At 45.8% G+C, this 24099-nt stretch overlaps 1 protein-coding gene across 5 annotated transcripts in view; it reads right to left on the minus strand.

Moving 5' to 3' along the window:
- Positions 1 to 24099, minus strand: part of LOC139267161 (tudor domain-containing protein 6-like) — a 118567-nt gene that overhangs the window by 82010 nt on the left and 12458 nt on the right. For 3 of the 5 annotated variants that reach the window (XM_070885049.1, XM_070885050.1, XM_070885048.1), the window contains exon 2: positions 15218 to 15319. In XM_070885049.1, coding sequence (XP_070741150.1) covers positions 15218 to 15319 — 102 coding nt within the window. Of the gene's footprint in view, positions 1 to 15217; positions 15320 to 21627; positions 21842 to 23076; positions 23185 to 24099 lie in introns of those variants that run through there. The other 2 variants (XR_011593840.1, XR_011593841.1) reach the window with 2 other exon arrangements.

Here is a 24099-nt window from a genome sequence, read left to right on the forward strand (position 1 = left end):
ATTTTGCCCACTCACCTAACCTATCCAAGTCACTCTGCAGCCTCATAGCATCCTCCTCGCAGCTCACACTGCCACTCAACTTAGTGTCATCCGCAAATTTGGAGATACTACATTTAATCCCCTCGTCTAAATCATTAATGTACAATGTAAACAGCTGGGGCCCCAGCACAGAACCTTGCGGTACCTCACTAGTCACTGGCTGCCATTCTGAAAAGTACCCATTTACTCCTACTCTTTGCTTCCTGTCTGCCAACCAGTTCTCAATCCACGTCAACACACTACCCCCAATCCCATATGCTTTAACTTTGCACATTAATCTCTTGTGTGGGACCTTGTCGAAAGCCTTCTGAAAGTCCAAATACACAACATCAACTGGTTCTCCCTTGTCCACTCTACTGGAAACATCCTCAAAGAATTCCAGAAGATTTGTCAAGCATGATTTCCCTTTCACAAATGCCTTGTTGACTTGGACCTATCAGGTCACCCCTTTCCAAATGCACTGCTATGACATCCTTAATAATTGATTCCATCATTTTACCCACTACCGATGTCAGGCTGACCGGTCTATAATTCCCTGTTTTCTCTCTCAAAAAGTGGGGTTACATTGGATCACTTCCTATGGAGTGGAGGGTAGCCAAAGTCTATGGAAGGTTGGAAAATGACTGTCAATGCATCCGCTATTTCCAAGGCCACCTCCTTAAGTACTCTGGGATGCAGTCCATCAGGCCCTGGGGATTTATCAGCCTTCAATCCCATCAATTTCCCCAACACAATTTCCCGACTAATAAGGATTTCCCCCAGTTCCTCCTCCTTACGAGACCCTCTGACCCCTTTTATATCCAGAAGGTTGTTGGTGTCCTCCTTAGTGAATACTAAACCAAAGTACTTGTTCAATTGGTCTGCCATTTCTTTGTTCCCCGTTATGACTTCCCCTGATTCTGACTGCAGGGGACCCAAGTTTATCTTTACTAACCTTTTTCTCTTTACATATCTATAGAAACTTTTGCAATCCGTCTTAATGTTCCCTGCAAGCTTCCTCTCGTACTCTATTTTCCCTGTTCTAATCAAACCCTTTGTCCTTCTCTGCTGAGTTCTAAATTTCTCCCAGTCTCCGGGTTCGCTGCTATTTCTGGCCAATTTGTATGCCACTTCCTTGGCTTTAATCCAATCCCTGATTTCCCTTGATAGCCACAGTTGAGCCACCTTCCCTTTTTTATTTTTACGCCAGACAGAGATGTACAATTCTTCTAGTTCATCCATGCGGTCTCTAAATGTCTGCCATTGCCCATCCACTGTCAACCCCTTAAGTATCATTCGCCAATCTATCCTAGCCAATTCACGACTCATACCTTCAAAGTTACCCTTCTTTAAGTTCTGGACCATGGTCTCTGAATTAACTGTTTCATTCTCCATCCTAATGTAGAATGCCACCATATTATGGTCACTCTTCCACAAGGGGCCTCGCACGAGATTGCTAATTAATCCTCTCTCATTACATAACACCCAGCCTAAGATGGCCTCCCCCCTAGTTGGTTCCTCGACATATTGGTCTAGAAAACCATCCTTTATGCACTCCAGGAAATCCTCCTCCACCGTATTGCTCCCAGTTTGGTTAGCCCAATCTATATGCATATTAAAGTCACCCATGATAACTGCTGCACTTTTATTGCATGCACCCGTAATTTCCTGTTTGATGCCCTCCCCAACATCACTACTACTGTTTGGAGGTCTGTACACAACTCCCACTAACGTTTTTTGCCCGTTGATGTTCTGCAGCTCTACCCATATAGATTCCACATCATCCAAGCTAATGTCCTTCCTAACTATTGCATTAATCTCCTCTTTAATCTCCTCCGTCTCTTTCCTCCTTCAAGACGCTCCTTAAAACCTACCTCTTTGACCAAGCTTTTGGTCACCTGCACTAATTTCTACTTGTATGGCTTGGTGTCAAATTGTTTTAGCTCAATACTCCTGTGAAGTGCCTTGGGACATTTCACTATGTTAAAAGGTGCTATATAAATGCAAGTTGTTATTAGAAATACACCAAGAAAATACTACGGATGGGTGGGCTAGATGGACCAAAGGTTTTCTCCTGCCTGAAACTATTACCTTGCAACATTTACATAATTAATACACCACACTTTCCCATATTGGTGGGTGGCAAGTATTCTAGATAATCCTCAAACATTTCCAACCTCCACCTCGGCGAAGTTCCTCACAGCTTAAATTTAGCTCACATGCAATTTAAATCCCCATAAGCAACCGAGTGCTGCTGCTTGGGGACTATACCTAGATTATTTAATAAAATGGTGCCTCCCTCAAATCACTTCAAACTGAGACAATGCAAGTTCATTTAGGCAGACTTGTGAACTTCTACACCAACTATAATACAGATTATTTATTTGAGAACAGAAAGAGAGGGTAGTTTCTTCGGCCTTAGTCTACAAATGCTTGGAGGGGGTCAGAGGTCACGCTTTTGGTTTCTGCCCAGCCAGATAACAAACAGTTTTGCTCACTGCAGAAAATCTGGTAAGGGACACACACACAAAGAATGAGAACTCTCCTTGTAGAAATGGCAATCAAGTTCAGAGGAATTACTGATCAGCAAGTTATATTTAGCCTGTGAAGAGGGACCATGCGACATGCTGTTATTTTCTATGTTACATTACAAAATAAGCTGTAATTAATTTACTGTATTCATTGCTATTTGTTCATGGACTGTACAATAAATTTGCCTGTTTGTTTATATTGGGCCTCACCCCGCCAGACTGTTAACCAGTGCACCTTTTGGAAGATTGAAGGAGCAGACATGGTGGCATGTTCAAGATTATAGCTTCCAGTTCAGATAAGGGGTTACCATTGTTATGACATCAAGTAATGCTACTGTAGGACTAAGTATCCGCCAACAAGGTAAACCCATCGTAAGAGACGCGGATCTGCTTAAAACAACATGCATTTATATAGTGTCTTTAACATAGAACATCTTCCAATGTGCTTCTCAGGGTGCCCAGAAAACAATGGATGTTGAGCCAAAGAAGATTAGGAGGGATGATTAAAAGCTTGGTCAAAAAGTGGGTTTTAAGGCTGTTTTAAAACTGGAGAGGGATTTGGGTGAAACTGATGATGCTAAATCAGAGAGAATATCTAGTGCAGACTTCAAATTTGTAACAGTCAACCAACCATTCAAGCTTTTGTCCATAATGGACCACAAATTCTTTCCGAGGTACAAGTGAGGTCCAGTGTGGTCATTAAGGGTATATATCGGCGTGGATTAAGAATTGGTTAAAGGACAATTAGAGTAGCAATAAATGGGTCATTTTCAGGTTGGCAGGTTGCAACTAGTGGGATGTCGCAAGGATCTGCGCTTGGCCTTCTGCCATTTACAATCTATATCAATAACTTAGATGAGGGGACAGAGTGAAATATATCAAAGTTTGCAAATATAAAGCTAGGTGGGAAAGTAAGCTGCGAGGAGGTTTACAGGGCCTGCAAAAGGGATACAGACAGTGTTATGTCATTATTCAATGGCACAAAACCCACACGAGACACATTCTATGGACAAGGTCACTCTGACCTGAACCTTTATTCACAGGGTCAAGAGATGACGACACTGCGTGGGACCTCTCTTTATATACCTGGATGACCAGGTAAGGAGTGTCTCCCACAAGTTCACCCCCCTCCCTGTGGTCAAGGTGTGCATTGCTTAAGTATATACAGTATTGCAGTGGTGTTACATACATGACATCACCTCTCTTTCTCCACCCCCCCAAAAAGTCTTATTGGGATCATAGGTTAAGTCTTTCAGGTGGTCTATGCTCCCTCGTGGAGCGCCACGGTTGGGGCTCTGGTTGTTGAGCCTTGGCGTGAGTGTCTGTCACCTGTGGTGATTCCGGCCTGTCCAGGCCGACCGCCAGGACTGTGCATCCTGCTGAATGTTCTTGTTGCTCGTTCACTGGTGGCGGTGTGAATACCATCTCATGATCTTCCTCAGGTTCCTCAGTGTCTATGCTGAACCTTTTTTTTTTTTTTACTTGGTCCAGATGCTTATGGCATATCTGCCCATTGTTGAGTTTAACCACGATAACCCTGTTCCCTTCTTTGTCTATTACAGTACCCTCAAGCCATTTGGGCCCCACGGTGTGATTGAGGACAAATACGGGATCATTTATTTCTATACGTCTCCCCCTCGAGTTTCGGTCATGGTACTCGTTTTGGGACTGGCGCTTGCCCTCAACTGTGTCGGTCAGGACTGGGTGAATGAGGGACAACAGAGTTTTGAGTGTTCGTTTCATAAATAGCTCAGCGGGCGGGACGCCCGGGAGCGAGTGCGGTCGGGACCTATAGGCCAGCAGGAGGCACGATAGGCGGCATTGAAGGGAGGGTCCTGGAATCCTGAGCATGCTTTGTTTAATGATATGGACCGCACGTTCCGCCTGGCCATTGGAGGCCGGCTTGAACGGTGCTGTCCTGACATGGTTGATGCCATTGCCTGACATGAACTCTCGGAATTCGTAGCTCGTGATACATGGGCCATTATCGCCAACAAGGATGTCCGGCAAGCCGTGGGTTGCAAAGACCGCACGTAGACTCTCCACAGTGGTGGATGTCTTGCACGAATTCAAAATGATGCACTCGATCCATTTCAAGTACGCATCTACCACAATGAGAAACATTTTTCCCATGAACAAGCACATGTAATCTACATGAATACATGACCGTGGCCTGGTGGGCCAGGGCCACGGGCTGAGCGGGGCCTTCCTGGGGGCATTATCTAGCTAGGCACACATCGTGCACCTGCGAACAGTGTTCCAGGTCTGAATCAATTCCTGGCCACCAAACATGTGACCAGGCAATGGCCTTCATCAGAACGATGCCAGGATGCTCACTGTGGAGTTCCCTGATGAATGCCTCACTGTCCCTCTGGGGCATGACTACCCGGCTGCCCCATAGTAGGCAGTCAGCTTGGATGGAGAGCTCATCCATCCGCCTGTGAAACGGTCTGACCTCCTCAGGGCATGCTCCCTGTGCGGGCGCCCAATCCCCAGTCAGGACACATTTCTTAATCAGAGATAGGAGGGGATCTCTGTTTGTCCAGATTTTGATCTGGCGGGCTGTGATGGGGGAGCCTGCACTGTCAAAGGCATCGACAGCTATGACCATCTTAGCGCTTTGTTCCGCTGCCCCCTCGGTGGTGGCCAGTGGAAGCCTGCTGAGCGCGTCAGCGCAATTTTCGGTGCCCGGCCGGTGCCGGATGGAGTAGTCGTAAGCAGCCAGCATGAGAGCCCATCGCTGTATGCGAGCTGGCGTGTTGGCATTGACAACATCCCTGTTGTCAGACAGCAAGGCTAAAGGCTCGTGGTCCGTTTCTAATTCGAACCTCCTGCCAAAAAGGAACTGATGCATATTTTTTTTACACCATAGACACACACGAGTGCCTCCTTCTCAACCATCCCATATCCCCGTTCTGCTTGAGCACGCGACCTGGAAGCATAAGCCACAGGTTGTAGTTGGCCCTCAGCATTACGCTGCTGCAACACGCACCCGACCTCCATCGGACGATGCATCATGTCAGAACCAATTTCTTACAGGGGTCATACAGGGTCAATAACTTATTTGAACAAAGTAGGTTCCGTACCCGATTGAAAGCCCGTTCTTGACAGTCCCCCCAAAACCAATCACAACCCTTACGCAGGAGCACGTGAAGCGGCTCCAACAACGTGCTTAAGTTCGGCAGAAAGTTCCCGAAATAGTTCAACAGTCCCAGAAATGAACGCAACTCCGATGTGTTGCAGGGCCTGGGTGCTCGTCGAATCGCCTGTGTTTTGGATTCGGTGGGCCGAATCCCATCTGCAGCAACCCTCCTACCCAGGAACTCTACCTCAGGAGCCAAAAACACACATTTAGACTTAAGTCGCAGGCCTACCCGGGCCAGTCGGCGTAGCACCTCCTCCGGGTTGTGTAGATGTTCCTCGGTGTCACGACCCGTGATGAGGATGTCGTCCTGAAATACGATTGTTCCAGGAATGGATTTAAGCAGGCTTTCCATGTTTCTTTGAAAAATTGCGGCCGCTGATCGAATGCCAAACGGGAACCTGTTGTAAATGAACAGTCCCTTGTGCGTAGTGATGGTGGTCAGTAGTTTAGATTCGTCGGCCAGTTCTTGGGTCATGTAGGTTGAAGTGAGATCCAACTTGGTAAACAGCTTGCCGCCTGCCAGCGTGGCGAAAAGATCCTCCAGTCTCAGGAGCGGATATTGGTCTTTAGGGGACACTCGATTGATAGTGGCCTTGTAGTCGCCACAGATCCTGACAATCATCCGCTTTTAGGACGGGGACGATGGGGCTCGCCCAGTCGCTGAATTCAACAGGCGAGATGATGCCCTCTCAGCAAACGGTCCAATTCGTTCTCAATTTTCTCCCGCATCACATACGGCACCACTCTGGCTTTGTGGTGCACTGGTCTGGCGTACGGGGTGATGCGCATCACTATTTTGGTACCTCTGAACGTCCCGACGCCAGGTTGGAATAGTGACTCAAATTATTGTAAGACTTGAGCACGAACTTCGCTCCACAGATAACATTGCGTGCACATCCCCCCATTCCAGTTCATCTCAGCTAACCAGCTCCTTCCCAACAGTGCGGGACGATTGCCCGGGACAATGCAGAGAGGCAGCCGGTTCACTGATCCATTGTGTGACCGCCAACATTGCACTGCCTAGCACTGGAATGATTTCTTTGGTATACATCCGTAGTTGTGTCTCAATGCATTCTAGTTTGGGTCTACTGACTGTGTGGCTATAGCTTTTCGAATTGAACGCTCATGAGTGACTGGCTGGCCCCCGTGTCCAGCTCCATGCGTGCAGGGATGCAGTTTTATAAAACCTTCATCATTGGTGGCGTTTTGGTATACGATCTGTGAATGTTTGCCACATGAACCCGCTGAACTTCAGCATCCATTGATTTGCCCTAAGAGTCATCCTGCATCACAGACCCTTCTTCTGGTCCATCCGCCTCGTAAATTAACCTGGTTACAGGCTTCCTGCACATTCAAGCTCAATGGCCACTGAGGTTGCAATTTCTGCAAATTGTTGAAACCTGCAAGTCCCTGGCAGTGTTTTCCCCCACACCTCCAGCATGAGCCGAGATTCCCATTGTTGTGAACAAAGGAGCTATGACCCGCCATTCCTTGCTGATGTCCCTTTGATTGCCCTTGAGTACCCAGTTAGTAGGTGTCAATGGCCCCATCCCGGACCACATTGTCCATTGTGATGGCATAAATGTCCGTTCAGCCTGCCATTGTCTGTTGAAAACCTGCTCTGGGGTCTATTGCTGCCTGGGGTGCGTCGAACTGCCCTTGCCTGCCTTCGGGGCTCAGGGTCGTGTTTATGATATTGACTCCCTGATCCCCCCGCCGGGTTGGAGGCAGAATTGCGCGCGTATATTATTTTGGTTTCCTCCTCCCCCGCCAGGAAAGTCTGAGCCATCAACGCCGCCGCTTCCAAAGTCAAGTCCTTGGTCTCAACTAACTTTCGGAAAATCCCCGCATGATTGATGCCCTCAATAAAGAAATCCCTTAACATCTCCCCCCTGCAGGCGCCTGTGAACTTAGAGGCCGGCCAAACGCAGGAGGTCCGCAACGAAGTCCGGTATGCTCTGTCCTTCACGACGTTGGTGGGTATAGAACCTGTGTCGGGCCATGTGTATGCTGCTCGTCTGTTTGAGGTGCTCACCGATTAGTTTGCTGAGCTCTTCAAAGGTTTTGTCCGCCAGCTTTTCGGGTGCTAGTAGGTCCTTCATGAGCGCGCAAGTCTTAGGTCCGCAGCTGGTCAGCAGATATGCCCTTCACTTGTCAGCCGCTGCATCTCCCAGCCATTCTTTTGTGACAAAGCTTTGCTGGAGCCTCTCAATGAAATCATCCCAGTCCTCACCAACACAGCACCGTTCCTCTGTGCTACCAGTGGCCATTCTCGTGGGTCGTTGATTCCCATTTTTCATCGCCAATGTAAAGTCCTTACTCAATGGCACAAAACCCACACAAGGCACATTCTATGGACAAGGTCACTATGACCTGAACCTTTATTCACAGGACCAGAAGTGATGACCCTGCGTGGGACCTCCCTTTATATACCTGGATGACCAAGTAAGGAGTGTCTCCCACAAGTTCACCCCCCCCCCCCCCCCCCCCCCCCCCTGTGGTCAAGGTGTGCATTGCTCAAGTATATACAGTATTGCAGTGGAGTTACATAGATGACAGTCACATTAAGTGAGTGGGCAAGAAAGTAGGAAAAAGGGAGTATAATGTGGGGAAATGTGAAATGATCTTATTGAATGGCAGAGGCTCAAGGGGGCATATGGTCTACTTCTGCTGCAATTCTTAGTTACTCAAGAAAGCTAAAATGGATGGTTCACTGATCCCATGACAATCCTATATGGGCCAAGTAATCAAATCTTAATGAAGCTATGGGAGGCAATATGCTGCAATCACAACTACGCATTTTATGAACTAGAAGTATTTTGTTTTAAGCACAAGTTTAGATTCAAGAAGAATAGTAGGAAAACAAAGTGACTATGAAAGAGATAAACAATCCCTCCCTTCTCTGCAGCCTTTGATACAGTTGACCACACCATCCTCCTTAAATGCCTCCCCACCATTATCTAGCTGGGTGGGACTGCACTCACCTGGTTCTATTCTTATCTAATTGTAGCCAGAACTCTTCTCGTTCCCGCACTGTTACCTCTGGTGTTGCTACAAGGATCTATTCTCATCTACATGCTGCCCCTTTGGCAACATCATCCAAAAACACAGCGTCAGTTTCCACATGTATGCTGACGACACTCAACTCCAGCTCATCAACACCTCTTTCGACCTCTCCACTGTCTCTAAATTGTCAATCTGTTTGTTCACCAACAGTGAAAGAAGGTGAGTCGTGGTGTTCCATAAGAATCAAGTGCTGAAACCACCGTTGTTCACAATTTATATTAATGATTTCGATTTTGGAATCAAAAACACAATTTCAAAATTTGCAGATGACACCAAATTGGGGGTGACGGTCAATACTGAGGAGGACTGCAACAAATTACAGAAGGACATTAATAAACTTGCAGAGTGGGCAAATAGTTTTCAAATTAAGTTCAACACAGATTAATGCGAGGTACAGTTGTACCACTCCAGTCTGGCACCCTCGGGACCTGACCGGTGCCGGACCAGAGAATTTTCCGGACCACAGGAGATCACACCGACCCTTGACGACGGCGCTCGGGCCTGACCACCTCCGCCACGCTCCAGCTGCAAAACTCCGTGCTGCTTTGCTGATATTCCTGACCAGATGGCGTCCCGACCCCGAAGCTGGATTTGTGCATGCGCTGCGCAGAAGGTTACTGCGCATCATTTAGTCCAAAATCACTTGGGCCTCCCTCTCTCGGTATTGGTTTGTCACTCTTTCTCTGGAGGTAACTGCTGACAACGCTGCTGACGCAGTCGCGTTCTGCGCAGAAGCCTACTGCGCAGCATTTCATCACTTACCTCTATGAACAGCACAGGACCCTCTGCCAACAGCGCTGGACCCTCCGTGAAGAGCACAGGTCGCGACACCCTGCCGGGAATGATGCCGGACCAGGGATGTTGCCAGACCAAAGAGTCCCAGACTGGAGAAGTACAACCTGTATTAAATTTTGGTAGGAAGAATTGGGAGGTCACTTATTATCTTGAGGGCGAGAGTCTGGGTGGGGTAGAGGAACAAAGGGATCGCGGAGTACAAATACACAAATCACAAAGTTGTTGCCATTAAAAAAAGCAAGCCAAGCACAAGAGTTTATTTCTAGAGGTATAGAATCGAAAAGTAGGGAAGTTATGCTAAACCTTTATCAAACTTTGGTTAGACCAGATTGCTTGCGTACAGTTCTGGTCGCCATATTATTAAAAAAAAGGATATAGAGGCACTGGAGAGGGCGGAGAGAAGATTTACAAGGATGATACCAGAAATGTGAGGGTATACATATCAGGAAAGGATGAACAGACTGGGTCTCATTTCTCTTGAAAAAAGGCCGAGGGGTAACCTAATAGAGGTCTTTAAAATTATGAAAGGTTTTGATAAAGTGGATAGAGAGAGAATGTTTCCACTTGTGGGGAAGAGCATAACTAGAAGCCATCAATATAAGATAGTCACCAAGCAATTCAATCAGGAATTCAGAAGAAACTTCCACACCCAAAGAGTGGTGAGAATGTGGAACTCGCTACCACAGGAAGTGGTTGAAGTGAATAGTATAGATGCATTTAAAGGGAGGCTAGACAAGCATATCAGGGAGAAGGTAACATAAGAGGGTTATGTTGATAAGATTGAGAGGAGGAAAGACCAGAGGAGGCTCGAGTGGAGCATAAACGCCGGTATGGACTGGTTGGGCAGATTGACCGGTTTCTATGCCATATATCCTATGTAATCCTATGTAGTACTGGATGAGCAGACATTTCCTCCAACTAAATATTGGAAGACCAAAGCCATCGTCTTCAGTCCCCGCCACAAACTCCGTTCCCTAGCCACCGACTCCATCAATCTCCCTGGCAATTGTGAGGTTGAACTAGACTGTCCATCATCTTGGTGTCACATTTGACCCTGAAATGAGCTTCTGACCACATATCCGCACCAAGACCGCTATTTCCACCTCCATAACATCGCTCGACCTCACCCCAGCCTGTCTCAGCTCATCTGCTGCTGGAACCTTATCCATGCCCATTACCTCTAGACTTGACTATTCCAACACACTCCTGGCCAGTCTCCTGCATTCTACCCTCCATAAATTTAAGGGTATCCAAAACTCTGCTGCCCTTGTCCTAACTCGCACCAAGTTACATTTCACCCATCACCCTTGCACTCGCTGACCGACATTGGCTCCTGGTTAAGCATGCATCGATTTAAAAATTCTCATCGTTGTTTTCGAATCCCTCCATGGCCTTGCCACTCCCAATCTCTAATCTCCACCAGACCTACAACCTTCCCAAGACATCTGTGCTCCTCTAATTCTGGCCTCCAACATCCCCGATTTTAAATCATTCCACCATTGGTGGCCATGCCTTCAGTTATCAAGGGACTGTCAACCAGAAGCTCATTATGGAAACTAATGAATCCTATAGCAGGTCAATGTCAACTACCCATCAGATTGCCATTTAGCCTTACAACAAAATCAATTTGTAATACTCAAGTTGATTTGCAATAAATGAGTGATGTCCTGAATGCTCAGCATATAAAATCCAGTGTTGTTGACTGTGTAGGAACCCTCAATAGGATCAAACATCCTCCCTCAAGAAGTTGGCCTCTGATGGCTTATGGACTGATAAGCTACTGGACTGGATATTCAACACTCAAAACAAATCAGATCCTCTTAAAACAAGGTCCATAATCTACCCAGGAATCCCCACAGGAAATATTCTCTATTTTCCTCAATTTCATAGATGGCATCAAAGATGGTGGCCTTTTCAGGAAACAATAATAATTTCAACAGAAAAACTACCTTTCCACCCAAGGAGCTGGGCGCCCGTTTTTTGCGCCTAAAACGGCGCCGGAAAAAAAACTCGCGATTCTGGAGTGCCCTGCAGCTCCTTGTCTGTTTGGCGCGGCGCCCGGGGGGGGGCGGAGCCTACACTCGCGCCGATTTTGTAAGTGGAAGGGGGCGGGAACTATTTAATTTAGTTTTTTCCTGCTGGCAACGCTGCGTGTGCGCGTTGGAGCGTTCGCGCACCCAAGTGTGAAGGAAACATTGGCACTTGGCCATTTTTGTAGTTCTTTGTAGCTGTTTAATTTTTGAACATTTTTTAATAAAAGCACATTGCCATCAGCACATCAGCACTGAGGCTTCCTACAGCCTTCTCACGGTCTCCTCCCCCCCCCCCCCCTCGCGGGAACGTCTTCCTCCCCCCCCCGCTGCGCTCGTGCGGGCGGGCCCGCACTCCCTCCCTCCCGCCGTCGGGAACGGCTTCCATTCTTCCCCCCCCCTGCTGCGTTCGGGTGGGCAGGCCCGCACTCCCTCCCTCCCGCCGTCGGGAACGGCTTCCTTCCCCTCCCCCCCCCTGCCGTCGGGAACGAATGAACGAACTTGTGAGGCTGGCTGAAGCACTTTCACACAGGTAGGAAGATAGTTTATTTAATCTTTTCTTTGCTTATAAATGTTTATTCAGGTTGGATTTATTTGTATAATATTTGTATAAGTATAAATAAGGATTTATTGTAGAATTTAATGACTTCCCTTCCCCCCACCTCGTTCTGGACGCCTAATTTGCAACCTGCGCCTGATTTTTTAATGTGTAGAACAGGTTTTTTCAGTTCTACAAAAATCTTCACTTGCTCCATTCTAAGTTAGTTTGGAGTACGTTTTCACTGTGGAAACTTTGAAATCAGGCGTCAGTGGCCGGACACACCCCCTTTTGATGAAAAAATTCTGTTCCAAAGTAGAACTGTTCTACCTGACTAGAACTGCAGAAAAAAAAATGCGGAGAATTGCGATTTCTAAGATAGTCCGTTCTCCACCAGTTGCTCATAAAAATCAGGCACAAATCATGTGGAAACTTGGGCCCATTAAATTGAACAATGACAAAAATCATCACACACAGATGTAGACAGAATTTTACAAATGGTAGATCAGCATTAAGAAAACTAATATACATAATCTTATCGTAGAAGTAGTTCATGGGCAAGGTTGGAAACTCCTCCAACTACATTGGAATGTGTACTGGGAAAACTGAAGAATCTGAAAAAGCTGAAAGATTGCAAAGAAATTCTCAGTTAAATCCTACTTCTCACCAACTTAAAATGCTCTACAAGGCCTGCATAACTGCTAACTTATTTAGAAGGCTGCAGGGATGGAGTGGGGAAAATCAAGTTAACTGAAGACCTTCTCCATGCCAGAGTCCATCCAATCTCAGCATTAAAAACATGACTGAAGCAGTTGTTTTTTTTTCTAAAGAGCTACTTTATCTCCACTCAATGTTCTGCATTAATCCAAGAAGTTCACATAGAATTCAAAGTTTCACACAACGCTTCTTTCTGTGACACTCTCCCAGTGTTCTCTTCCTTTGTGTAAAAATTTAACACAAGTAAAGCTGTAGCATTAATCTGGCGCCTGTTGGTAATTTCCCTAAATTTATTCTGTTCAGGAAACATCTGGTTTTATTATAGCAGTATTGATGCCCGACCTAGAACAAAACATGATTATGCCAACATCTGATTGTTGCAATGGCAATTGATCTGCACCTAGACAACATTCAGAACTGTTGAGTCACCAAATGGATTCTGTTACAGGCCTTGGGTCACTCCTGTTAGATGAAAGCATCCCACCTGCCTATACAAGAGTGAAGAGATGGAGGACACAGGGAATGTTGCAGATTGTTTTGCTTCTCAGCAGAGGCTTGATTTTCAGCAGCTGGGACAAGAGACCTGCTGTACAATACTGAACATTCAAACAAAAAGCTGCAAAGACAAAGACAGACACCAGCATCGACACAGTATAAAGATGTTCTGCTGTTATCCAGTCTTCCAGAGATACCAGTGTTCCCAGAATAGTCAGTGGACAAAACTACTTTCCTAGAGTTGCATGCAGGTGCCCGATTTTAGACAGACATTCACTATGGGGATTCCAGCTGAGACTTAAATGATCAATAATTCCAAACTCAATGTCGCAAAAGCTTGAACAGCTGTTTGAACAACCAGTCATCTAAGGGATAAACATTCAAGTACTTTAGCTTTGTGGTTTTCTGCTGATGCAAAGATCCAATACCATTTAGGACTCAATCCAAAATCACTAGTACCCACCACATCTCATTTCTCCCCAAGTCATTCCAGAAGTTAGTCTTAATGTAACACACTTGAATGGGGCTCAATTTCTAAATTAACTAACTAGATTTATTTCCTGAAGTTAAAATTTGCCAACCAGAACAGTAAAATTCTTCAGTCTAACTTGTTCCAACATTAATTTTTGGCTCCATTTCACCCAGGACTATTTTGGTTCTCATGCTTGTAGCTGACAGCACCTCAGACCATAGATGAAATGATCCAATAGCCTTTGAACACCCTGGAATGCACACCAATGGCTAAATGTTTCTTCTGACAGTCCCATTTCCAAGTTGCATCATTCATGTGTGTGTGCACACACACCATCTAAAACAAGCCCAAGACATAAGCCATCTTCTAGAAACTAGGCATGCCAGAGGTAGCTGGTCATCTTAAGACTTTCCCCAGCTCTAGCTTCATATCTATACAGAGTAGATTAACACAAAAGCTAGTTCTGCCTATCTACCTGCATACAATGGCAATACCATGGAATTTGTCACGAGCTGTGACCTAGAATGCTGAACCTCAGGAGTGTTCTGAGAGAACAGAGAAGTACACACACCTTGGAGGGTTCTTGAGCACATTGAGCTAAATCTAAACCAAAGTGGTGGCCAACATAATGAGATCAGATCATATATTATGTAATGAGATCAGATCTGCCTGGTCACTAACAAAATAATTTGGGTATCAATCTTAAACTTAAATCATCTAGATTTGTATGTGTGAGCTTTTTAAATCTGCATCCACCAATCTGGCTTACTGGTCACAGTCAGGTTTGGACTAATGTAGTCTTCTACCAAAGAAGCAACTTCGTCCAGACCTATGCAAGATGTTCTGAGATCCTAACCTGGGCTCAGCATTTGTTTCTGTGGAAAGGGCAAAGGGGAGAGAGGAGGAAGGTCATTGTTCCACCCTTCTCAGAATACAAGATATAATACACCTAAAATAGGTCATACTGAAGACCCAAGTCCAGAGTAAGTGTTAGCGCATCTATTACATACAGCTAGCTGGTGAGCAACAGATAAGTTATTTCCATTTGAAAGCAATCGCGTTTGAGACCACACCGTAACAGGATCAAATTTGCTTCTCCCTACCTTTCCCTCCAAACGTGACAGGTTAGTTTAATAAAATTTGAAAAATTAGCGGAGAAAACAGATGGTACGTGGAATAGAATCACAATGCATGAAAATGTCTTTAAACGTCAGGACTACAGGGGTTTAAGTATATCAAAGAATGTTCAGATTACACATCATACAATTTGTGAGCAAAGACAATTCACTCTTTGTAAAATTGTGCATGTGTAGTTCAGTGACAAGTTACATTTAACTGTAGCAACACTGCAAAATATTGCTCAAATACACAAATACAAAACACTAAGCAGATTTTCAAAACTTTTCATACCTTTTTCCACGCTGGTATTAATTGCGACAGTTAATGGATCTTTCAAAGGAATGCTTTCCTCTTCCTCAGCATCATCTTTTTCATGTACAACTGTCTGTAATGCTGCAGGAAGAAAACATGAAAACGATACCATCCACTCATTATATATAAACTAGTACCCAAAGATCCCATGCACAACATTCCACAAGAGAGTCTGGGATAATTTTAATTTTACTACCTGGGCAGTAGACTGGTGGAACCGACTATCTGCACTTTACAGAATTTTCATTTTATTAATTCGATGTAAAACCTACATATAGACAAAATCTCAATGCAACACTTCAGGAATATTTTTGGTATTAATGTAAAACTTATTTGCATTAATAAGTTTTTTCACCAGTCAAGTATAATAAACCTAGGTTATCACTCAAGTTCACCGAATATATTTGGATTCTCGCCTTACAACAGGCAGGTAAGATAGCCCTTTTGGTCTGGTCAAGGTACTATTTAATATATACGTGCTACAAAGTTCCTTTATGAACAAATCCAAGAAACAGTATTAAAGTTTGTTGCAAATAGTAACTTTGAAGATGTTTTCCAAGGATTGATTTTTTTTTAAATTAGCTAATTTGGCCACCGTAATTTACCCTAAAAGCATTCCTCTTCACAAAATGTTAATGTATGCATTTACATGCCCAACTGCTTTGGCAAAAATGTTTGAAAATAGTTGCTCCAGTGTGCATGCCCCAGGACTCAAACTTCTGCTCGATTTCACAATTTGGTTTTGATCTATTGATAAAGTGCACATTTCATAGTGACACTACAGGATGTGTATTCCATTTTTAACACATGAAATTTTAAATACATTGTAATGAAACCCAGTAGAGGGAAGATTCATTAGTAACAAAATGTATTTAATTGGTGTCAAATTCCTCATGTGGAAAGCTTTCCACTACAACTTATATTTATATAGCACCTTTAATGTAATAAGTTATTTAATAAGACTAATGTTTAATGGGGAAAGAAAAATCGGTGGGTAAGTACACTACTGAAATCAAAATGGTCGGGTTTGTTTGAACTCTCATCAGCCTAATATATCCATGTTCAGTGCTTATAGGGGTGCTTTTCAGCAACCCTGCTATTAAGCAAAGCACAAGACCTCTACCATGCCCTCAGAACTTGGTTTTGAAGTCCAGATTTGGCCAATGGAGATACTCGCAAATTCAATTTTGACATGCAAGTGATAGAACTAGTAAGAGCATGAACAAAGGTTGCTGCATTTTGCTGAGCCCATGGTTAGTGCAAAGATGCTGGAGTACAAATGGTGGTGGTAGGGTACAAAAGCAACATATTGCAGGTGCTAGAATCTAAAAGTAAACAGAAAATGCTGGAAATCTCAGGTCAGGCAGCATCTGTGGAGAGAAACAGAGTTAACGTTTCAGGTCTCTGACCCTTTGTCAGAATTGGAAAAGTTTGAGATGCAATAGATTCTTAAGGAAGTGCAGAGGCAATGAAAGGGGGAAGGGAGGGGAAAAAAAGGGAAGGTTTGTGATAGGGTGGAAGGCAGAAGAGATTTGAGACACAAATGGGATGGTAATGGCACAAGTTAAGAAACAAAAGATGAGTCTAGATGAGGTGTGAATGGCGGAATCATCACCAGCTGCTATGGGAGAGAGAAAAGAGTGGGTTGTTTAAAAAAAAAAGGTGGGGGGAAACAAAAGGGGCAGGGGTTACAGTCTGCAATTGTTGAACTCTATGTTGAGTCCAGAAGGCTGCAAGATGAGATGCTGTTTCTCGAGCTTGTGTTGCTCATTAAAAACTGAAGAAAATAGAATTTTTCAGACACAAAGCAACTGTAAGAGTTAATAGAAACATAGAAAATAGGTGCAGGAGTAGGCCATTTAGCCCTTCGAGCCTGCACCACCATTCAATAAGAGCATGGCTGATCATTCCCTCAGTACCCCTTTCCTGCTTTCTCTCCATACCCATTGATCCCTTCAGCCGCAAGGGCCATATCTAACTCCCTCTTGAATATATCCAATGAACTGGCATCAACAACTCTGTGGTAGGGAATTCCACAAGTTAACAACTGAGTGAAGAAGTTTCTCCTCATCTCAGTCCTAAATGGCCTACCCCTTATCCTGTGTCCCCTGGTTCTGGACTTCCCCATCATCGGGAAAATTCTTTCCGCATCGAACCTGTCCAGTCCCATCAGAATCTTGTAAGTTTCTATGAGATCCCCTCTCATCCTTCTAAACACCAGTGTATAAAGGCCCAGTTGATCCAGTCTCTCCTCATATGTCAGTCCCGCCATCCCGGGAATCAGTCTGGTGAACCTTCGCTGCACTCCCTCAATAGCAAGAACGTCCTTCCTCAGATTAGGAGATCAAAAGGTGAACATAATATTCCAGGTGAGGCCTCACCAAGGCCCTGTACAACTGCAGAAAGACCTCCCTGCTCCTATACTCAAATCCCCCAGCTATGAAGGCCGACATACCATTTGCCTTCTTCACCGCTTGCTGTACCTGCATGCCAACTTTCAATGACTGATGTACCAGGTCACCCAGGTCGCGTTGCACCACCCCCTTTCCTAATCTGCCACCATTCAGATAATATTCTGCCTTTGTGTTTTTGCCCCCAAAGTGCATAACCTCACATTTATCCACATTATACTGCATCTGCCATGCATTTGCCCACTCACCTAACCTGTCCAAGTCACCCTGCAGCCTTTTAGCGTCCTCCTCACAGCTCACACCCCCACCCAGCTTAGTGTCTTCTGCAAACTTGGAGATATTACACTCAATTCCTTCATCTAAATCATTAATGTATATTGTAAAGAGCTGGTGTCCCAGCACTGAGCTCTGCGGTACTCTACTAGTCACTGCCTGCCATTCTGAAAAGGATCCCTTTATCCTGACTCTCTGCTTCCTGTCTGCCAACTAGTTCTCTATCCTAGTCAGTACATTACCCCCAAGACCATGTGCTTTGATTTTGCACACCAATCTCTTGTGGGACCTTGTCAAAAGCCTTTTGAAAGTCCAAATACACCACATCCACTGGTTCTCCCTTGTCCAATCTACTGGTTACATCCTCAAAAAATTCCAGAAGATTTGTCAAGCATGATTTCCCCTTCAAAAATCCATGCCGACTTGGACCGATCCCGTCACTGCTTTCCAAATGCGCTGTTATTTCATCTTTAATAATTGATTCCAAAATTTTCCCCACTACTGATGTCAGGCTAACCGGTCTATAATTACCCGTTTTCTCTCTCCCTCCTTTCTTACAAAGTGGTGTTACATTAGCTATCCTCCAGTCCATAGGGACTGATCCAGAGTCAACAGACTGTTGGAAAATCACCACCAATGCATCCAGTATTTCTATAGCCACTTCCTTAAGTACTCTGGGATGCAGACTATCAGGCCCCGGGGATTTATCGGCCTTCAATCCCATCAATTTCTCTAACACAATTTCCTGCTTTATAAGGATATCCTTCAGTTCCTCCTTCTCACTAGACCCTCGGTCCCCTAGTATTTCCAGAAGGTTATTGGTGTCTTCCTTTGTGAAAGCAGAACCAAAGTTTTTGTTTAACTGGTCCGCCATTTCTTTGTTCCCCATTATAAATTCACCTGAATCTGACTGCAAGGGACCTACGTTTGTTTTCACTAATCTTTTTCTCTTCACATATCTATAGAAGCTTATCCAGTCAGTTTTTATGTTTCCAGCAAGCTTCCCCTCATACTCTTATTTCCCCCTCCTAATTAAACCCTTTGTCTTACTCTGCTGTACTACAAAATTCTCCTAGTCCTCAGGTTTGCTGCTTTTTCTGGCCAATTTATATACCTCTATGTTTCCTTGGATTTAACACTATCCCTAATTTCCCTTGTTAGCCACAGTTGAGCCACCTTCCCAGTTATTTTTACTCCAGACAATGTACAATTGTTGAAGTTCATCCATGTGATCTTTAAATGTTTGCCATTGCAGTCAACCCTAAGTATCACTCGCCAGTCTATTCTAGCCAAGTCACGGCTCATACTATCGAAGTTTCCTTTCCCCAAGTTCAGGACCCTAGTCTCTGAATTAACTGCGTCACTCTCCATCTTAATAAAGAATTCTACCATATTATGGTCACTCTTCCCCAAGGGGCCTCGCACAACAAGATTGTTAATTAGTCCTTTCTCATTACACATCACCCAGTCTAGGATGGCCAGCCCTCTAGTTGGTTCCTCGACATATTGGTCTCGAAAACCATCCCTAATACAATCCAGGAAATCCTCCACCACATTGCTACCAGTTTGGTTAGCCCAGTCAATATGTAGATTAAAGTCGCCCATGATAACTGCTGTACCTTTATTGCACGCATCCCTAATTTCTTGTTTGATGTTGTCCCCATCCTCATTACTACTGTTTGGTACATGGAGAATGTTCTACATCCCCTAACCCTCATGCAAAACATTTCTAAAATACCTGTAAGTACTCCGTCCATTTTTTTTTTTTTTAAATAGAGGTTCTGTGGTGGTGGTGGTGGTAGTGGTAGTGGCGGTGGCGGTGGCGGTAGTGGCAGTGGGAGTGGCGGTAGCAGAGATTACTAGGTTCAAACTCATTTATTATATTATTTATTCCCTTCTAGGGTGTGGAATGCAGTACAACTGACATCATGACATTATTGTTAATTAACAATTTCTATGCTGGGACCAAGGGCTATCTGTAACAGGAACGATGTTCACAACACAAAAAGTCAACCTACTGATGAGATGAAGTGCATAAAATCCTGAAGAAAGGAGCTTCACTTTGCCACAGCAACAGTAGACATTCAGTACTAATGTGTATTTATCGTGAAGATTTTCCCAGTGGCACAGACAACACAGATAGTCAGCAAGAGCTTTCATACTATAGGTCAAACAAGAAAAACTTGTTCCAAGATAACATTCTTATCTATGGGTTTGAGTTATAGCATAAAATGCGCAGGAAATTAACGTGCCTGGACATAATCTGCTTGTTGCAGTTGAAAACAAAACATGGGGGATAAGAATTTGGGTACTTTGCCCGTGGGGACGCTAATGAGTTCTCAAAAGTACGGCAAAAACAGTGCCCCCCACTAAATTAGGCGGGGACTTTGCAGTGGCGCTAACAGTTAGCGCCCTGCTCGGCTAGGATGTCATCGCTGTGCGCAGCGCCCCGGAAGCCAAATTCGGTCACGTCTAGTCTTCCCGCCTGGCGCTCAACGACAGCTTCAGCTGTCGAGTTTCAGTCAGGTGTCGGCTCGGAGAGCGCGACTGAAAGGTGCCATCTTTGGAAAAAATATTAGTTGGCCATTACAGTTTGCAGCTTACTTCCATATAGGTAGACAGGCTTTTAGACAGATTTCAGTGACTTTCAGTTGAAGGAGTGTTCTGGTTGTTAAACATTCCTGTCTTTCGTGGGCAGATTTGAAACATGTATATAGTTTCACAGGGGCTGTATTGACACTCGACCTCCTGCTCCGATGTCATTATCGGAGGCACTTTGGCAGAGAGAACTTCAGCAAAATGTGGCCAGAGAGAGGAGAGCTAACAGGGCTGTCAACAGGAGACCTTAGCCTCCCTTGCATTCCGGCAGCAGTTCTCCTACATCGATTTCACTGAGGAATAGAGTGTTCGAAGGCTGCGCGTCAGCAAAAACGTGGAAACAGAGCTCTGCCATCTCCTGCAACCAGACCTCGTGCCTCAGACTAGGTTGAGGACGGTGCAGTGGCAGCAAGGGTTACCATCGCGCTCAATTTCTATGCCAGCGCATCCTTCTAGTGTGCAGAAGACATCTCCAACATCTCTCAGTTTGCCGTCCATTGCTCCATCCGCAAAGTGAGACAAATTCTCTGTACAGGAGAAGGGAATACACATTTCCTTCCCCATGACCAGAGAGAGAAGCATCTGGAGCTTGCGTGTGGCTTTGCCAGGATAGCAGGCTTCCCCATGGTGCCATTGACTGCACTCATCGTTTTGGCATGCACCGCATCACAATATTGAGATTTTCCCTAACCGCAAAGGCTACCACTCACAGAATGTGCAATTGGTGTACAACCACATACGCAGAACCCTCAGTCAATGCCCGCTATCCTGGCAGCAGCCACGATGTGTTCTTCCAGCCACTACATCAAGCTCGCGGCTGGTTGGTCGAAGGCAAGGGCTATCCGCTCTCCACCTGGCTCATGACTTCCCTCCGCAACCCCAACAGTCTTGTCCAACACTCAATGAGCTATGCCGCCTCCAGGAACATAATTGAGCAGGCCATCGGTGTGCTCAAGCAATAGTTCTGCTGCCTTGACCGGTCGGGAGGAGTCCTCCACTACTCGGCTGAGCGGGCATCCCTTTTCGTCATCGTCTGCTGCATGCTGCATAACTTGGTCATCATGAGGGCACAGCCATTGCCACCAGACATAAGCTCAACCATCTCAGGGATATAGGAGGACGAGGAGCAGCAAGAGGACGACGACCAGCAGGAGCAGGAACACCGGCGATGGAGGAGGCAGCCATTCAATCGCGATTCTGCAAGGACGGTCCACGCATGTCGCATCAGACTTCGGTTCCAGTGAATTCCATCCCACTTCCTGGTACCTCTTCACGTCCCCATCAGCACATCCATATTCCCTCGCATACCACAGCCCCAAAACTGAAATTAGACACCACCAAAGATGTAACATTCCAATTAATATTTATCCCATAACTTAACAGTATCATAAACAACAAATATATTTAATAATCACCCTTGAGCAATACCCTATATCCTCTCTTAACATTCGGCTTGACTATTCTACAGCTCCTCGCAGTGTATCCCCTGTGGCTGCAGCAGGGCTGGTGGAAGGCTGCTGTGCATCAGGGCCAGAGACTACAGATATCCTTACAGGACGCTCTCTACTAGCTCTGGGACTGCACCACCTGAGGCTGGGAGGCGGCAGCCTGGTCTGCTGGGTAACAGGCAGTGACAAGTGCAATGGCGGAGTAGCAGTGGTGGGATCAGGAATGCTGTCATCCTGAGGGAAAACAGCAGGTTCCTGCTCCACTGACCCACTGTCACTCCCCTAGGGCAGCACCTCAGCATCCCCACCAATCTGCTGCAGCATCATTGTCATCAACTGTGGTGGACCCTGGGGCAATGGCAGCAGTCAAAGCACACATGGCATCCAGCTGAGACTGCATGAGAGCAGTCTGAAACGCAATGCCATCAACCATTGTCTGCATGGCAGCACTAAGATGTTGTGTTGCTTCCGGTTGTGCTGCAATGGAAGCTGCCACATCGCCCAGGACATGAATCCTGGGGTCTGGATCTGCACGGGAGTCCACCACCATCTGCAGACTGGAAATGATGGGCTCCATGCTGTGCAAAGAAATCTGCGCAATGCTGGAGGCGGACTCCTCCACGCTCCTTACCATAGCAGAGAGGCTCTTGCGCATCCTTGCCATTGCACCATTCTTGTGAACGCCTCCCCATGGAGGTCCTCATCCAAGTCCTGTGCAGCAGAACCCGCGCATGAACTCTCCCTCCGGGAAGCTGGCTCCTGAAGTACCCTTTGCCCTTGGCCTTGCTGCAGCCCGCTAGGCCTCTGTGCATCACCCAGTGTAGACCTGTCTGCTAAGCTAACCCCTGAGGACCATGTAGTGACAGTATCAGAGCTGGTGCCTGAGGGGGTGAGAGATGCAATGCTTCGGTTCTCATCCTCTTCAGTGTCTTGGCGGGGAGGGGGGGGGGGGCGGGGGTGCTTAGGCACAGGCTAGTGTTATGAGGGCAGGGGAGCAGAAATGGAGCAAGGATGGCCGACAGTATCAGGAGTTTTATCAGGAGTTGGAAAGTGAAAGCCTTCTGCTTTGACAGGGAAGTGGGATGAGAAAAGGAGGGGATAAAGATACCGTTGTTGCCCCAGTGGGCCACAGCACTCGCTCCTCCATGTCAGACAGCTCCTGCAGTTGTGGTTCATCCCTGCCAGTCCTCTGCTGCTCCTTATGTGCCATCTTGGCCTGCAAAAGAAAGGAACTTGTTCAAGTAAGAGTCCAGTTAAGTATGTGGGAGTTATGCCTGCCATCGTTGAATAGCTGTGAAAATAAGCAAGGCACGAGATGAGGATGAGAGTTTGAGTAGCTGCACGCTTGGTGGTTTGCTCAGTGTGCACAGACAGAGGTTGAGAGGCTGGGTTGTAGGAGGTATGGAAGCTACATTATATAGTAAAGAACACTGAAGTTGCATGATTAAAAAAAAAGTCAACATAATATTATGTAACAAAGCAGCACAAAAAGGACTCTGAACACATCAGGCACAGACTGCAAATGGCAAAGAAGCAAAACAGTTAAGACATCAATTATGAGATACAAGTGATCCCACTCTGTCTTAACAACCACAACTTGCATTTATATAGCGCCTTTAACATAGCGAAATGTCCCAAGGCGCTTCACAGGAGTATAACGAGATAAAAAAATGACACCGAGCCACATAAGTAGAAAAAGCTTGGTCAAAAAGGTATGTTTGAAAGAGAGGGTAGCAAGGCGGAGATGTTTAAGCAGGGAGTTACAGAGCTTGGGGTCGAGGCAACAGAAGGCATGGCCATCAACGGTTCAGCAATTATAATTAGAGATGCTCAAGAGGGTATAATTAGAAAAGAGTGCAAGACATCTTGGAGCTGGGGGGGGGGGGGGGGGGGGGGGGGGGGGGTGGTGGTGGCTGGAGGAGATTACAGAAATAGGGAGGGTCGAGGCCATGGAGGGATTTGAAAAATATGAGAATTTTGAAATCGAGGCGTTGCTTAACCGGGAGCCAATGTAGGTCAGCAAGCACAGGGGTGATGGGTGAGCGGGACTTGGTGCAAGTTAGGACACGGGTAGCCGAGTTTTGGATCAACTCTAGTTTACGTAGGGTAGAATGTGGGAAGCCAGCCAGCG

This window comes from Pristiophorus japonicus, chromosome 7 (genome assembly GCF_044704955.1).
Source record: "Pristiophorus japonicus isolate sPriJap1 chromosome 7, sPriJap1.hap1, whole genome shotgun sequence".
NCBI lineage: Eukaryota > Metazoa > Chordata > Chondrichthyes > Pristiophoridae > Pristiophorus > Pristiophorus japonicus.